This window comes from Odontesthes bonariensis, chromosome 24 (genome assembly GCF_027942865.1).
Source record: "Odontesthes bonariensis isolate fOdoBon6 chromosome 24, fOdoBon6.hap1, whole genome shotgun sequence".
Lineage (NCBI taxonomy): Eukaryota > Metazoa > Chordata > Actinopteri > Atheriniformes > Atherinopsidae > Odontesthes > Odontesthes bonariensis.
In genome coordinates this window covers 28,705,001-28,720,770 of record NC_134529.1, presented here as the reverse complement: position 1 = coordinate 28,720,770, position 15,770 = coordinate 28,705,001, and the positions used below count along the sequence as shown (strand labels likewise).

Sequence of the window (15,770 nt, the reverse complement as noted above, 5' to 3'; positions counted from 1 at the left end):
GTGTTACTATGACTGTGCAACTTCTGAGGCAGCAACTTTGTGTTACAATGACTGTGCAACTTCTGAGGCAGCAACTTTGTGTTACTATGACTGTGCAACTTCTGAGGCCGCAACGCTTCTGAGGCAGCAACTTTGTGTTACAATGACTGTGCAACTTCTGAGGCAGCAACTTTGTGTTACTATGACTGTGCAACTTCTGAGGCAGCAACTTTGTGTTACTATGACTGTGCAACTTCTGAGGCAGCAACTTTGTGTTACTATGACTTTGCAACTTCTGAGGCAGCAACTTTGTGTTACTATGACTGTGCAACTTCTGAGGCAGCAACTTTGTGTTACTATGACTGTGCAACTTCTGAGGCAGCAACGCTTCTGAGGCAGCAACTATTGTTACTATGACAGTGCAACTTCTGTATAGCTGACTAATTGTGCGGAGACATTGCTGACTCTCAGTTTGGATTTGGCTTCAGTAGAAGTGGAGAGTTTTAAATCTCTCTGGCTTGTAGGTTGGGAACCAGAGATCTGCAGTATTCCACAGCCCTTCCTGGGTATATGAACCCAAGGCTGAGAGCTAAAGAGGTTGTGGGGTTGATTATGGTGCTTGTGGTGACATCTTTGAGAAGTCCTCAGTTGTACAGAAGCATTAGAACTCCATTAGAACTCACCATATATTCTGACATGCCATTAGCCAGTGCTCTGGTCCTTGTCCGTGCTTCATTAACCGGGGAACTGGGGTGCTCCTTTGCTTTGGTTTTGCCCGTATTTTCTCCATCTGATATCTGCCTCTCACTGTCCTCCAGGTACGACCCAGGCCTGATCCCCAAACCACCGTCAGATTTTGGAACACCTCAGCTCCACTACTTTGAGGACTGGGGAGTGGTCACCCATGGCAGCGCTTTGTCTGCACACACCAACCATTCCTTTCTCTCCTTCAAGTCTGGGAAACTGGGGGGGCGGGCCATCTTTGACATCGTCCACAAGAACAAGTACAAAGAGTGGATCAAAGGGTGGAGGAACTTCAACGCTGGTCACGAGCACCCTGATCAGAACACTTTCACCTTTGCACCCAACGGGGTCCCCTTCATCACAGAGGCCCTGTACGGACCCAAGTACACTTTGCTGAATAATGCAGTGTTGTTCGGCTCTGACCTCTCAGGGAGCTGCTTTAAGCCTTGGACTGGACAGGTTACAGAGGCCTGCGATTCCAAGTGGTTGAGGTACAAGGTGGGGCTTGCAGCTGACGCCCAGGGCAGAGTCGAAGCTGCTATGAAGAGGGAGGGAATGGTCTTCATTCGAGGAGAGGGACATTCTGCCTACAATCCCGAACTGAAGATCAGGAGCTTTCAGAGAAACCTGCTCCTTCTGCACCCAGAGCTCCTGCTCTTGGTGGATCACTTCCACCTGGACCCCGACAGTCCGGCCCGGGCCATGAGTGCCTTCTTCCACAACACGGAGCTTCCATTCCAGGGAACAAAGGTGGATGGTGTTCATGGAGCCTTTGTATCCCACGGGGAGGACAAATACAAGATGTTCTGGATGGATGACACAGGCTACAGCAGCAAAGGGGTGGCAGGATACTGGAGTTACCCCCGGGGGTACCCCTACAATGGCTCCAACTATGTGAACGTCACAGTGCCATTAAGGTACCCTCACACCAGGGTGGCCTACATCTTCTTTGGGCCAGGCATGGATGTACAGAGCTTCAGCTTACGGGGGGACGATCAGAGAGTGGACATTTACCTGTCCACTAAAGAGCACACCTACACCATCTACCTGCTGACCGGAGAGCTCATGAGCAAGCGTCTGTTCGCCATGGTGCTGCTGGACCACAAGAAGGTTGTGTTTGAGAGGGCGGCCGCTGTGCAGGACAGCTCACCCGACGAGGTGGAAGAATACGTCAACGTGATGGAGGACAACCTCCAGCACGTCAAGCCCGTCTTCCAGCAGATGGAGAGGCACATCCTGGGACGGGTCCTTAACACCGCCAGCTTCCGGAAGACCGCGGAGCGCCTCCTCCAGTTCGCCGACAAGAAGAAGACGGAGGAGGTCATCGAGAAGATGTTCGCCATGTCCAAGAAACAGAGCAAGGGCAAAGCGGGGAAGAGGGTGAACATTGGGGAGAAGCTCTCTGAGAGCATGCCCGACATTTTTGCACAAATTGAGGTGAATGAAAAGAAGGAGAGACAGAGGACTTTAAAGCGTACCTATGAGGACAGCCCAGAGGAGGGAGATGCAGATTCACGGGCCTTCATAGATTACGCAGACGGCCGCAAGAACAAGAAGGGGGGCTTCGTCAAGGGGCGCAAATTCAAGGAGGTTCACACGTTGTCGACAGCGGGCAGTGAGGGCGTGTCCAGCACGGCCTCCTACATACGCCTGTTCCTGCTGCTCAACACGGCCACCTTCTTCCTGCTGCTGGCCGTGCTGCTCACGCGCTTTCAGAGGGCTCGCAGTGTGCAGACGCAGCGCTGCTTCTACACCATCCTCCTGATCGACTGCTTCATCCTGCTCTACCTCTACTCCTCCTGCTCTCACACGCAGTGCTGACACCACCAGGGCAGCACGTCGGCAGGTCCGATGGCAGAACCTTAGGGCCACTGTTCCAGAACTGCTTTGAGATTTTCAGGATTTACAGGAATAATACAACACTTTTTATTCCATAACCAAGAAGTGGTGATACTTTAAACCCAAAAGCACGATGCTTTCGATGCTTTCGATGCTTTTGATGCTCAGACCTCAGAGGGAACGTACGCAGCTTGTTCTCGGCACATGTCACATTCCAAAGGACCTAAAGTCATTGGAAAGTAAAAACCTAACTCCAGATACAGTTAAACAGGATATTTATTTCTGCTTATATTGTATTCTAATATGACTTTTATCATGTTATTACTACTAATTGTCATAAAAACCAGCTTTTCTATAAAACCACAATTATTTTTCAAACTCTTTGTTTTTCTGAAGCTTTAATATGTAGTAAAATCTCAACTTTGATTCTCATCGTGTCAGGACTTAACTTTGGGCCTCTTTATATCATGACATCATCACAGAATCTTATACTATTACAACTTTAAAGCTTGTAGTATAATAACACTGTTGTGTTATATTACCATTTCTGATTTGCAACCTTATACTATTACAGCCTCTGTTGTCATCAGGAAATGATAAGACTATTACTCTAATTAAGCCTGTGTATTTCTAGATTCTACATTTTATTTTCCATATAAGAATTTTATTCTGTTTGAAGTTATTGTAGAATAATATTCCATTTTTTTCCTTTCTAACTTGTAATATTAGCATCTTTTTTCAGGCACTTTTTACCGTTGGTGCAGTGATTTTAGCTTTTCCCCTCTCACGTCAGATTGTTGCTGTCCTAAATCTCTGACTTGCCTTCAGACTGATGACGCATGAATAAGCAGGTGGAGTGAGCTTTACTCTTGTAATTCGACTACCTTCTTGAAATCTCAAACGTTTTCTCAAACAGTGGCCTTGAATCTGTTCGGACCTGTTCAACGAGCAGAAACACCTGATTCCATATAGGGATTGATGACTAGCTGTGTTGAAATCAGGCAACCAGAAGCTTCTGTGGAGCTCTGGGGTTGTGTCTGTGTTAGCAGTGTTCAGCGGTCCCACCTTCACTCACTGATCTAAAGTGTTGCCCCCCTGGCGTCGTCCCCACACCTGACGCCTCCCGGCCTTCTGATTCATAGTGACACATTTCAATGTATATAGCTTAAAGATCTATATTTTTTGTCTCCTTTTTTTACCATTTGTAAATAAAGTTACAACCTGTGCATTTATGATGGTTTGTGTCTGGTGAATGTTGTGAGGTCAAAGGTCAGCTGGAAGAAAAATGTTTTACTGAGTCCAACACAAGCAGACGGCGAGTCACTGCAAGCCCGACACCATGAAGCCTCTGACGTGGGACACCGAGCTCGGCTCAGCCAATGGCTGCGCTCCCTTTCAGCCGCCTGGCATGGTGCACAGTGATTGGCTCACTGCCATGACTCTGACAGTACAAAGTATCATGAATGTTTTCAGGGACACGTACATCAGCAGCGTGTCTGCTGTCAGTAAGGAAGAAGCAGAGCTGACAGGTACTGTGGTGGTTCCCAAAGAGCCTCCACACAATGGGACTCTATCTGTTAAAGCAGGGGTTCCCAAACTTTTCCATGCCAAGGCCCTCCAAACAGTATTAGCTTCTGGCCGGGGACCCCCCTTTGCAAACCACAGACAATGCTACAAAATATGTAAAGAAACATCAACTTTTAGAAGGTATTTTCTTTCTTTTCTTCACGGACAGCAGCTCGCTGTGTGAATGCAGCCGGACTAAATGCTCTTCTTTACGTCTGAAGAAATCTGCCGGATGTTTTTGTATCGAGTGACGCTGAGGTTTCAAAGGTTTTAAACACTCATTTGAGAGGGTCTCCAAACAGAGGACGCCATTTTTCTGTATGGCTGTAAAGCCAAACTTAATGTATGCTGCATCCTATTTTCTGATTTTAGTCGGCCAGTTCTTTCAGTCTCTTCCAAGTCAAAAATCTGTCCATTTTGGCTAAGCTACCTACATGCTAGCTTGAGGAGCAGAGCAGCTTGAGAACAGGCGCAAACCGCCAGGTCTACGATGTTTTGACTGGCAGCCATTTCCATATGATATTTTATTATAAATTGTATTTTACAATACTGATTACAAAAATGTGACTATTTTTTATAATGATGTGTAAAAAAATTTATTTTCTATTTTTTTAATTTTGCATTTTTTTCTTATCTCCCCTCCAATTTTTTGAGGCCCCCCTAGCGCCCCCTGGCGGCCCCCACTTTGAAAACCACTGTGTTGAAGGATGAGACATCAGAGCCTGGACACAATGGGACACTATCTGTTAAAGGATGAGACGTCAGAGCCTGGACAGGCTGAGAGTTCATGTCTAAATGCATCATGTGTTGGGGTCCAGCAGGCTTTGACCTCTGCGGGGGTCCATCACTGATGTCTGAGCTGCTCCAGTGTGATGCAGGTAGGCCTCGGCTCAGTGGTTAGTCCAATAACTGGAAGGTTGGCAGTTCGATTCCCACTCACGCCACTCAAAAAGATTGAAACTGACAGCTGGAGGGGTGTCGGTCCACCTCCTTGTCACGGCCGAGGTGCCCTTGAGCAAGGCACTGTACCCCCATGCTCCCTGGGCTGTGAATGGCGCACCGCTCCAGGTTGGCATCTGTCTCTATGAGTGCATGTGCATGTGCATGTGCAACAGGTGCCAGCCTGCATGGGTTAAAGCCGAGGAGAAACTTTGTGTGTGTGCATGTCTCACGACAATAAATCTGATCTCAATCTGATCTTAAATCTCAGTGACAGGAACATTTGGCTTTCTTTGTTCCCACAAGTGTTCAGCGGCATGAGCTCATGGGACTGTGGAGGCAGGTCCATGACATGGAGCACTCCTCACAGCTTAGATGTGCGTTTGAGCTCATGGTCCTGCATTTAAAAGCTGAGAGGAATGCTACAGAAAGCTGTTCCGCTTCGATGTAATGACGGTGCTGAGCGGCTCTGAGGCGTTTGACCCGCTGCAGCACAGGAGAATCAGGTGGTTCATGCTGTATCCTGCAGGGTGGAGCGTTGAGTCATTCACTGATGGTGTCTCTCTCATGCACCAACATGCCTTACATGACTGTGCGTGGTGAATATCAGTGGATAGAAAGGATAAGCAGTCATTGGGTGTCCTCACAGGCATCCGTTTTGTATTTAATCACCAGTGGAATTAGCTTGTTTTTGTTTGGAGAAACCACTCATGTTGGTTAATCCCATTCCTCTGAGCTGAGGGTCCCTTTATGACTGAGCAGCTAAACGCTTCCAGATGTGCCTTCACGTCTCCCCTCAGACGAAGGCTTGCTTCTGTTGGCCAGTATTCCAACTCATCCATCGACTTTGCTTCACCAGCAGAGGAAAGCTCACCATTCAAAATGGCTGCTTCATTTGGTTTAGTCTGAAACAATTCTGATAAAAACATTCATCTCCAGAAGAGACCAGCAGCTTCCTCATGATGATGGTTGTTAGAGGGAGACCATCGAATGCTGCCATCTGCTGGTCATGTTCCTCCCAGACGCTCCTGCTTGCTTTATTTTTCCTTCTTCTGTCCCCCGTTGCTTTTGCCATTTCCTTTTGGCTCTTATTATTTGCCAGTTGTATACTTTCCCTAGCTCCAAATAGATTCTGCTGTTATCTATCTGTGATCTGAAAGTTGTCAGATTATTGTCTCAAACTTCCACCTCTAACTTCTAAGATTGATTAGACCCGGGGTGAAGTTTAAATCCAAGTGCAAAGGAGTCCCTTCCCTGGCTGAAGGTTGCAGGGACAATAGGAAGCGCCACAGTCTCAGACACGGCTCCATACGTGTTATGACACGGGCAGCAGCTTTTGGGGGACAGGATCAGCTTCTTCCATGTGTCTACAGGCACAGAGCTTCTCAGTATGGATGCAACAAATGCTGCTGGAATCCACGTGTGGGAACACAAGACTGTGTAACCTCTTCCCGTGTTGAACTTTGCCCGTATAAAACTGTGCTGTGTCCGTCCTGCAGAAGAATAAAGAATTCCTTTATTCGTCCCACAGTGGGGATATTTTTATGTGGCTGCAGCAGCAGCAAGACGATGAAAAAAATGAAAATACCAAAATAGTAAGAAAATGAAAATAACAACAGAAGCACTGTAAACAATAAACAATATAGAACATTTATACATACGAACGGGGTTTTGATTTACACCGTTGCACATTTGGTCGTCCAGAGGAACGATGACAGCACTCATGATGGATCAAGTAATGAGATGGTATGGTCCGGTGGACAGCCTCACTGACCTTATAGTTAGAGGTTTCAGATTCAGCACAAGAAGCTTGCAGCTGCATTTTAATGTTCAAGAGCAGACACACGGTGAGGAAAAGCAAAAACAGCTGACGGATACCAGAGCAAAAGGTCAACTCAGCAAAAGCAAAAACCATTGTTTCTGAAGGGACAAGCGTTTGCAAAAGATTGAGTTATTTTTCCTCTACATCTATATTCCCACATGTTTTAAATTCCACATTATTACTTATTAGTCTCTCTCCATGTTTTACTGTTCTTTCACAGATTTGTCCGGTGGTCCTCTCATTCCAAAGAGCACAAACCATGTCACACTGGGAATTCAGTGGCCTCAGAACACAGTTGGATGTTTGACTGTTTGCATGAATGTGATGCAGTTGCTTCTACATGGAGCTGAGTCTCCAACACATTTCAAACATTGTGTGGAATGTGTGAAAATATTCTGCATCACCGCATCACATTTATCTGACAGTAAAACAATGATTCCACCTGTTGCTTTTCTCAGTTATTTTCATTTGATGGACCCCTCCAGGCCCAAAGTAAAAGCAAACAGCGTTTTTATTGGCCGCATTAGCTTCTCAGAAATAAACTTTTTACAAGATGAAGAAATGAAATGATTTCATCATTTTCAAACCTGTTATTATGATGTGAAAAGGTTCTCAAAAAAGCAACACAACAGCCATATATATCATTATGGACACATTTTTTCAGTCCTAATGAAAAGGAAACTGGTTAAAGATTTAAACCAAAGTGTACTGAACACTGAACAAAGAACTGATGAGTTTTACTTTTATATGTCTCAAAGCATTTCTTTTTTCCACTGTCTGCATATATATCAATGGCTGATGCCCAGTACTGGAAAGACATTTTTTTTCTTATATATTAATCTTGCATTTTTTCTTGTGCACAGGTGCAAGTGATGGTGAGTGTGTCCTTCACCAGCCCTCTTTGACCCTCTAATCTAACAAGCTTTATTTTAATAAAAACAACTTTGATTTAGTCAGAGAGGACTAGAATCGCTGACAGTGGAACACAAAAGGACAAATAAAGACAATAGACAGAAGACAGACAATGACAGGGGTGTGTTTAAAGTGTACTGTGGTGCGTATGGATTGTGTGGATGTTAACATTTTAATGCTAACCACCACACAGAGAAAGGACCCCAAAAGAAGAATGGCATCATTCTGCCTTCTTTTCCCTGTTAAATCATCAAATAAGGGATATCAGTGTAGATGATTGGGTTATGTCATAGTTTTTTGTGTTATTTGTGTGCGTGTGTACGTGTGTGTGTGTGTGTGTGTGTCCTATTAATCTACATGTGTCAGCTCCTACATTTAATACAGAATTAAAGAGAAATAGAAGTCTGTTTTTCGTTGTTTCTTTACCAGAATGTATTTTCTATCTAATTATTAATGCATCTGTTTAACTATACTTGAATCACTTTCGGTCATTTGAAAGTAAAGACAGAAAATTATAAAAGTCCTCCCACCACATGGTGTCGCTGCTAACTCCTTTGTTCGCTATCTGATAGGACCTTTGTTGCTCGCCGTCGACCGTTTAAAGAAACTTTATTGACAGCAGCTCTTGCAAACATATCCACCATGGGGGCACGGGTTGCGCGAATGTTCCGAAATTTTAACCTAGAAAACCGGGCGCTTCGAGAGATTTCCAAGGAGAAGCCGAACACGGCGCCCCGACATGCGGCCAGTGTGCCGCCGCCCCCCGTCAGCTCCGACGGTAAGTCCGACAGCTTAGCCGGCTTGTGTAACGGTTCACCTCGGGGTCATTGCAGGCTGGCTACCAACTCTCTCAGGCTCTTCAACAAGGATTCAGTCCCCAATGTTTCTCTGTGCTGTGTGTCCCAGTGTCAGAGTCTGTGAAGCAGAAGAACGTCCCGCTGCTGGCCCACCTCAGGTCCGTGTACGTGGAGTCCAGAGATCCAGAGGCGGCTGCGGCAGAGGTCAGACTGAAGCACCGCCTGTAGCACCGTGACTGTGATGAGTGCGAGAGAATGAACGCGTTTAACATTTCTATGTTCATTCATTATTATTTATTCATTATTGAATTCTAGTTTCTTTGCTCAATCGTTTAATGAAACGGGAACCAGCACCTGGTCCAGGTCCCTGAGGAAGAACAGAACAAAGACAACAGCATCATCAAATCAAATCAAATTTATTTGTATAGCACATTTCATGTACAAACAATTCAAAGTGCTTTACATAAAATAAAAGCATTGCAGCAGGGAGTGGAAGAAGCATTAAAAATGCATAAAAGAACATAAAGAGAGGGGCGGTCTGTGGCGTAGTGGGTACAGCAGCCGCCCCATGTACAGAGGCTATAGTCCTCGTGCAGATGGCCCCGGTTCGAATCCCGCATCGGACGGCCCTTTGCTGCATGTTATTCCCCTCTCTCTGCCCCTTGCTTCCTGTCTCTCTTCACTGTCCTATAATAAAGGCATAAAAAGCCCCAAAAAATTAAAAAAAAAAAAAAAGAATATAAAGAGAAACAAATAAAATAATTTAAATGACTTTAAAAACAAGCAACAGTCCAGATAAGTTAAAAGATATTTAATGCATAGACGCATGAGAACAGAAATTTCTTTAACCTGGATTTAAAAATGTCTATATTTGGTGAAAGTTTAATCTCCACTGGCAGTTTGTTCATCAGTGAAGGCACATTAAATGTCCGTCTTCCACTGACAAACTGGAACCAGCACCTGTCAGTGTGGGGAGCCTCCTTCCAAAGAGTGAATCTGTCTTGTTTAAAAGTTTTGCTGGTCTTTGTCTGATGAAGCTTTGCAGCCATTTCCTGCTGCCTGGTGTTTAAGAAATGAAACGGATGTGGAAGCTATCCTGCATCTGAAATCTGATCTATGTCAGATGGTTGACCCCAAAATCTGCTTCAGTGCTGCGCGTCAACCACGAGTTCAAAAGTAAACGCAGAGTAGAAGCAGTTATATCAAATATCTTGTTCTTCCATCTTATCCAATACAACCCCGTCGCCGTGCACGTTTCTTCCTGCCTGTGCTCTGATGGAAAACCTCCATCTGTTTCAGATGCTTTCAGGTAATGCTCTCATTCTGTTGCTTGACCTTCTTGCAGACGCTGACGGAAGTGGCTGTGAGCAGAGAAGCTGAGCGGCGGCCCCTCAGGGTCAGCTTTCCAGGGGGCATGTTCGGTCTGAGGGAGCTCACGGATGTTCCCAAAGGCAAACTGACCATCACCGAGGCCCTCAAGGCCCTCGGCAGCTACCAGTACCAGCCTCAGACGTGGACGCCTGAAAAGATTGCTCAGGAATATTCTCTGGACTTGAAAGACACAGAAGCTATTCTAGAGTTCTTCATTCCTTTCAAGGTTGAGATCATACCTCCCAAGACTAGAAGTGCCAAACAGATAAAGGCTTCTTAGAACCGGATTCTGGTGACTGTCGAAGAAGAAACGATTACCTCATTAATTTATGTACTTCAGTGTCTTTCATTGGGAGGGTGCGTTTTTCCCGCGGTCAGTGAACCTCACGGACATTTAGATGGGAGAGTTCCAACATTCATACAGAGAGAGTAACCTCAGAGGTCTAAGAAGAAAACCCAATTCACACTCAGATTAGTCAAATGTCGTCGTCCCCCCCCCCCCCCCCCAAAAAAAAAGAGAAACCCTAAAAAAGAGAAAGAAAATGAGAGAAACTGGTTTTTATTATTTATTATTTTATTAGTATTTAAAACATTACAACAATACATGCCCAGTAATATTGTTGTAATGTTTTAAATACTTGAACGCCGTTTTTCTAGAGAAGATAATTGTTTTGTATATGGGATTATCCTCCATCAACTCTTTTGGGCTTTCACATGCGCGAGCGTACAACCAGCCGGTGAGTTACATGCTGTTTATAAAGTTGTTTTGTAACGTCCCCATGCCAGTAATGTGAGAACCATGCATATGGTTTTGATGGTAAGGCTTGTGACTTTATTGTCGGATGGTTTATAAAGTGGTGTGACGTTTCTGCAGTGTGCAAGTTGTTGTTTTACGTGGAAGGGTTAGCTCTTGCCCCTTAGCCACCACGTATTAGCCTCGCATGACACGCTGTGCGGACAGAGCGATCTTCACACAGGGAGCGCAGATTTGCACCTGTCTGTGTCCTACTATCAGTATTTGACAACCTCTAGCAATGGAAATGCACTTCAAATGCCCCGGAGTTCCCCTTTAAGGGAAAGAAAAGTAGAGCAGCTGAGTAAACTGAATGAGCATATTTTGTCCCCCTGATGATCCCCCAGGCGTGCTGTGACAGAGGGGCTCAGGGAGCACTGACTGGTCCCCGCAGGTTCCACACCTTTACCCCACTGAGTGCTGGACTCTCCCATCGTCAATATGATGGTGCAAAGGGGACGTTGTGACAGCATTAGCTCATCAGATTGATACCACAGCACATGTGTGCAGCAGTGAAGGTGGTCTGACGTAATATTACAGCGTGGGGGGTGTGTTTCCTTCTGTAAGTGAGCTGTTCAGATGGGTGGGGGTCTCTGTGAATGTTCAGCAAACAGAGTAGGTTGGGACCAGACTTAGCATAGCCGGAGGAAGCAGGTGAAATCCCTTCTGGAGCTGAATCTTGGTCCCACAAAGGCAACAAAAGTGCGGTGAACCAGAATTTAAAAGCTCACCTCCACTTTTCCTGTTCTCTCAGAGCAGTGTAGCAGCAGTGGGGAAGATGGAGTCCATGCAGCAGGTCCTCCACCTGACCCGGGAAGGGCTGAGCTGGCTGAGGAGTCCCTCAGCTCTGCCCAACGAACCTGCATGTGGAGGTCGGCTCAAAGCAAGGGTGCAGAGGAGATGAGGAAACTGCATCTAACAGTGCAGCCACACACGTCACATGCTGAAAGCAGCTGTCTCTATGCTAAGTTGTTGGCTAGCTGCACCTCTGTGCTCACTTTACTGAAATAACTGGGTTTGTGATGTCATCTCCTTCCACATCTCACACAGGAGGGATGGCGCTGTGATCTCCCTCTGGAGGAAAGCCTCATGTTGAAGTCTTCCTTCAGACTGGAGACCACCCGACAGCCCATCCTGATTGACGCGATACGACGATGACATTTGGCGAGGGTGTCCTGATATGCAGCGTGACGATTTTGTCGGGCGTGATGCTATTGGTTCAGAAAGTACTCCCCTGAAACACCGAGTTCTCTGGCGGTTACGGCCCATGCGGCCTCCCTTCGGTTCAGATCTTTGTGGTTCGGGTGTTTGGGGTCCTAAACCATTAAGTGCTGTTCCACGGTGCAGATCAGCTTCTCCTCGTCCATTATTCCCTGAGTGATGCTGACCTGTTGCTAACTAGCTTGTCAACAGGAAGCAGCGTGTTCATTTCAACCAATAAGAAGGCTTTAGGGGCGGGACACCGCAGCGAAATGTTGTCCAGATAGACAGCGCGGGCGATTTTATAAGGGGTCGGCGTGATCGCTGGACGGAGCGACATCGCTCGCAGCATGTCGGGACAGGCTGATGGAAAAGTACGCATTCTGATCACTTTTTATCCTTCGCTCGCCCGCTCGCGTTCAGTCAGGACGAGGTGTTAGAAACTCGCTAGGTGTTGACTTGTTGCTTTCAAAACAAAACCTGGGATCTGTGAGAGAAGAAAACTTCCACAGTAAGGCGTTAGGAATAGAGACAGTAGGAATAAATGCAGCCGGTCAGCTACTGCTGCCAGTGATGCATCAGGTCTGCTGTCACACCCACTGTGAAATCAGTCATACTGGGAAACATGTACTGCACTGTTTGAATATTCTCTGAACAAATATGAAACCTATCCAGGGTTATGCTGAAGAGCTGGATGTGGAGCCCCTCCCTCACCCATCCAGCCCTCCTATCTATCCACTCATCCATCCCTCCATCCCAGATGGATCACACAGGGTCTTTGGTTGCTCAGCTCAGGATGCTCTGATCTCTCAGCAGGGGGCAGCCGTGCAGGTGTTGCTTCCAGTGTGATTCATATGAAACTAAAAAACAGCATGAAGTATATTTCTGACTGAGTATCTTGTGGCATCAGGTATACGCACACTTTCTCAACATGACATTTTCTGTGTTCTTTTGTTTTATTGGAGTAAATGAAAAGCATCCAACATGCACCTGTCTTTAAATAAAAGTGTTGAGTTCTGACACAGTGGTTACTCTGATTCTGCTCCATTTCAGAGCCAACACCAAACCTGGTCAATTCTATTCTGCTGCCCATGGTGGCAGGAGCACTAAGCTAATACATCTTACATGGAAGCATTATCAGCAGATACTGGCATTCCAAGCCAAACTGGGCTCCATCTGTGTCTGAGGAGCATGAAGTGGTAGTAAAACTGTGGCTGGCTCATACAGATGTTTTCTCTCTGCATACTGCAGGTAGCTTCATTTGTTCTGCATTATCCTTCCACCAGGAGAGGCTTCTGTTGGGTAAATACTGAGAAAACTGAACAACCTCTACAATCTAGTAGAATCACAACAGAAAGTTGTGAAGTTTCGGAATACCACAAGTGGATCTACTTTAATAAAGACTACGCTGCTGACAACTCTGCCTTCCAGCTTCACGTGCCGGCTTCACCACCCACTGCACGCACCCGCACCCGCACCCGCGCGTGCCCAAAAGAAGCACTTCCTTTACAACACGACACACCTGTTAGCAGAGCTGGGTTTCTATTGGACAGCGTTTGGCTCCGGGGTGTCGGTTCCAGACGCACCAAAAGTTAACCACAGAGCAGGGATGCAGCCGGAAGTTGTGTCGCTGTGCCTTCAGAATAAGATGAAAATGATCATTCAATATTTCAAATTAACTGGAGGCAGTTTTATGTGTGAGAGACACCCTGAATAATGTTAGTATTTCAGCATTTTAAATCATTGTATCACCACCTGTTAAATATATTAAAGGGATAGTTTGCCTTGACATGAAGATGTATGACATCCCATACTAGCAATATTATTTATGAACATTACGGCCAGTCCGGCTAGTTGGCTGGGGACACAAAAAAAAAGCGTTTTGCTTCTCAAAACAATATGCGTTCAAAAGAGTAATACGTTTGCATCGCAAAATTGTTGTGGAGGAAAAAGTCAGACCTCCCAATCGCTTGGCCCTATTTTCTCTCCCTTCGTATCACTGCCTGCCGCGCCTGTTACGGTGTTTGCTGCTCGGAAGCAGGGGACTGCTCGCCCTGGACCTCGGTCTGCACTTCGTTCTACACAGCTACGAAGGGAGAGAAAATAGTGCCAAGCGATTGTGAGGTCTGACTTTTTCCTGGAGAACGATTTTGTGATGCAAATGTATTACTCTGTTGAATGCATTTTGTTTTGAGAAGCAAAACGCTTTATTTTTGTGGCCCCAGCCAACTAGCCAGACTGGCCGGAATGTTCATAAATAATGTTGCTGATATGGGATGCCATACAGCTTCATGTCAAAAGAATCGAACTATCCCTTTAAACTCCAGGAGCAGAATGAAAACTGACATCAGTTCAGATTCCACATATGTGATGGAGCTGACGGATGTCCCCTGGTGCGTAGTTGCTGTTAAAGCCATCCTTTCACACGGACAGGTCGGAGCTCAGCAGCTGAGTCATTACCTGCAGCCAGTGAGCAGATGAGGGGATGAAAGTCCCAGCTTCAGTGGCACATCTGAGCCCACGCTGAAATGACCAATCTGCACAAGTTCTGTCACAAGTGCTGATGTTACACATTCAGTCATCGCTAACAACAATTTCTTTCTCACATGATGTTCATTTCATTTCCGAACACAGCGTCCTCTGAAATAAAAGCAGAGGTGATCATCGGACGATCAGGACATTTAGAAAAGCTGTAGAAGGGGACATACGAACTGGGTCAGCATGGGCGTCGCACCTATGGGGGAAGGGGGTGTTTCGACACCCCCACTTTTACAGCAAGATGATTTCACCCCCACACACATTTTCCAAAGGTAAACCCGTTTGCCCCATGGATGTATTATATTAACGGTTTGCCCACCCTTGTAGTGCACCAACATAAAATGTGTTTTAAAGACCCTGTACCCTCTTTAGAATAATTCTATCCAGATTTGAGCAGTCTAACTATTGTAGTTTCCATACAGGACCTAGTTTAGGGTGATGAGAATACAAAAAAAGCAGTAAAATGGCCCTGTTCTGCATTTTCACAAATCAGAAAAAGGTTTCACAAATCCCAAAGGTTTTAATGAATCTATAGCCTCTTTAGCATAATTCTATCCAGATTTGAGCAGTCTAACTATTGTAGTTTCCATACAGGACCCAGTTTAGGGAGCTCAAAATGCAAAAATGCAGTGAAATGGCCCTTTATGCCCATCCATTTAATTCGCGAATCGGATGCCAACTTCAGCGTGGTGTCTATGGGCTTGATGTGGTGCTCATGTGCCCCCCCTGGAACACCCCCACATTTAAAATCACTGCTCCACCCCTGTGGGTCAGACAGGGCAGGATATTATGGGGGAATTTTTGGATCAAAAAAATGAATATTAATATGAATGAATTTATAAATGTATATATAATAATATAAATATAAAAATGTGACACACAAATAAATGTATTTATGTATATAAATATACATACATTTGTAAATATATTTTCGAGATTTTAAAATAAATATGCTTGACTTTGTGTGTGCAGTCTGGCAGTCTGCATTTGTGGATCCATTTTTTGCTCTCGTGTCCATGGTGTAATTTTGACACACTCCTACTGTGTTGCAAGATAAACAAACAAATGCATGCCGATTTGAATGTGAACAGCGTTCATATTTATATTAATTTTTTTGACCCAAAATTTTCCCCATAGAATATGGGCTTCACTTCTAAGTTCTGTTTGTGCTCGTAGCCTGACAAAAAGAAGAGAAATAGTGCTGTTCATGGTCCATTATTTTGAAAGTGTCGGCAGGAAGCGGCGCGCGTGGCTGGCTGTGATGCGGCCA

The 15,770-nt window shown here is 45.5% G+C and overlaps 2 protein-coding genes across 3 annotated transcripts in view; both read left to right on the top strand.

The window, feature by feature from the left end:
- dse (dermatan sulfate epimerase) overlaps positions 1–3,794 on the top strand; it is a 30,891-nt gene extending 27,097 nt beyond the window's left edge. For both annotated transcript variants that reach the window (XM_075459198.1, XM_075459197.1), the window contains one exon: positions 798–3,794. In XM_075459198.1, coding sequence (XP_075315313.1) covers positions 798–2,544 — 1,747 coding nt within the window. In that variant the 3' untranslated portion in view covers positions 2,545–3,794. The remainder of the gene's footprint in view (positions 1–797) is intronic.
- A 4,619-nt stretch (positions 3,795–8,413) lies between these two features.
- ndufaf4 (NADH:ubiquinone oxidoreductase complex assembly factor 4) lies at positions 8,414–11,525 on the top strand. The gene is made up of 3 exons (XM_075459408.1): positions 8,414–8,579; positions 8,708–8,802; positions 9,944–11,525. Exons 1-3 carry the CDS (start codon positions 8,444–8,446, stop codon positions 10,247–10,249), a joined length of 537 nt encoding a protein of 178 aa, XP_075315523.1. The 5' UTR covers positions 8,414–8,443; the 3' UTR covers positions 10,250–11,525.
- The last annotated feature ends 4,245 nt before the right edge of the window (positions 11,526–15,770 follow it).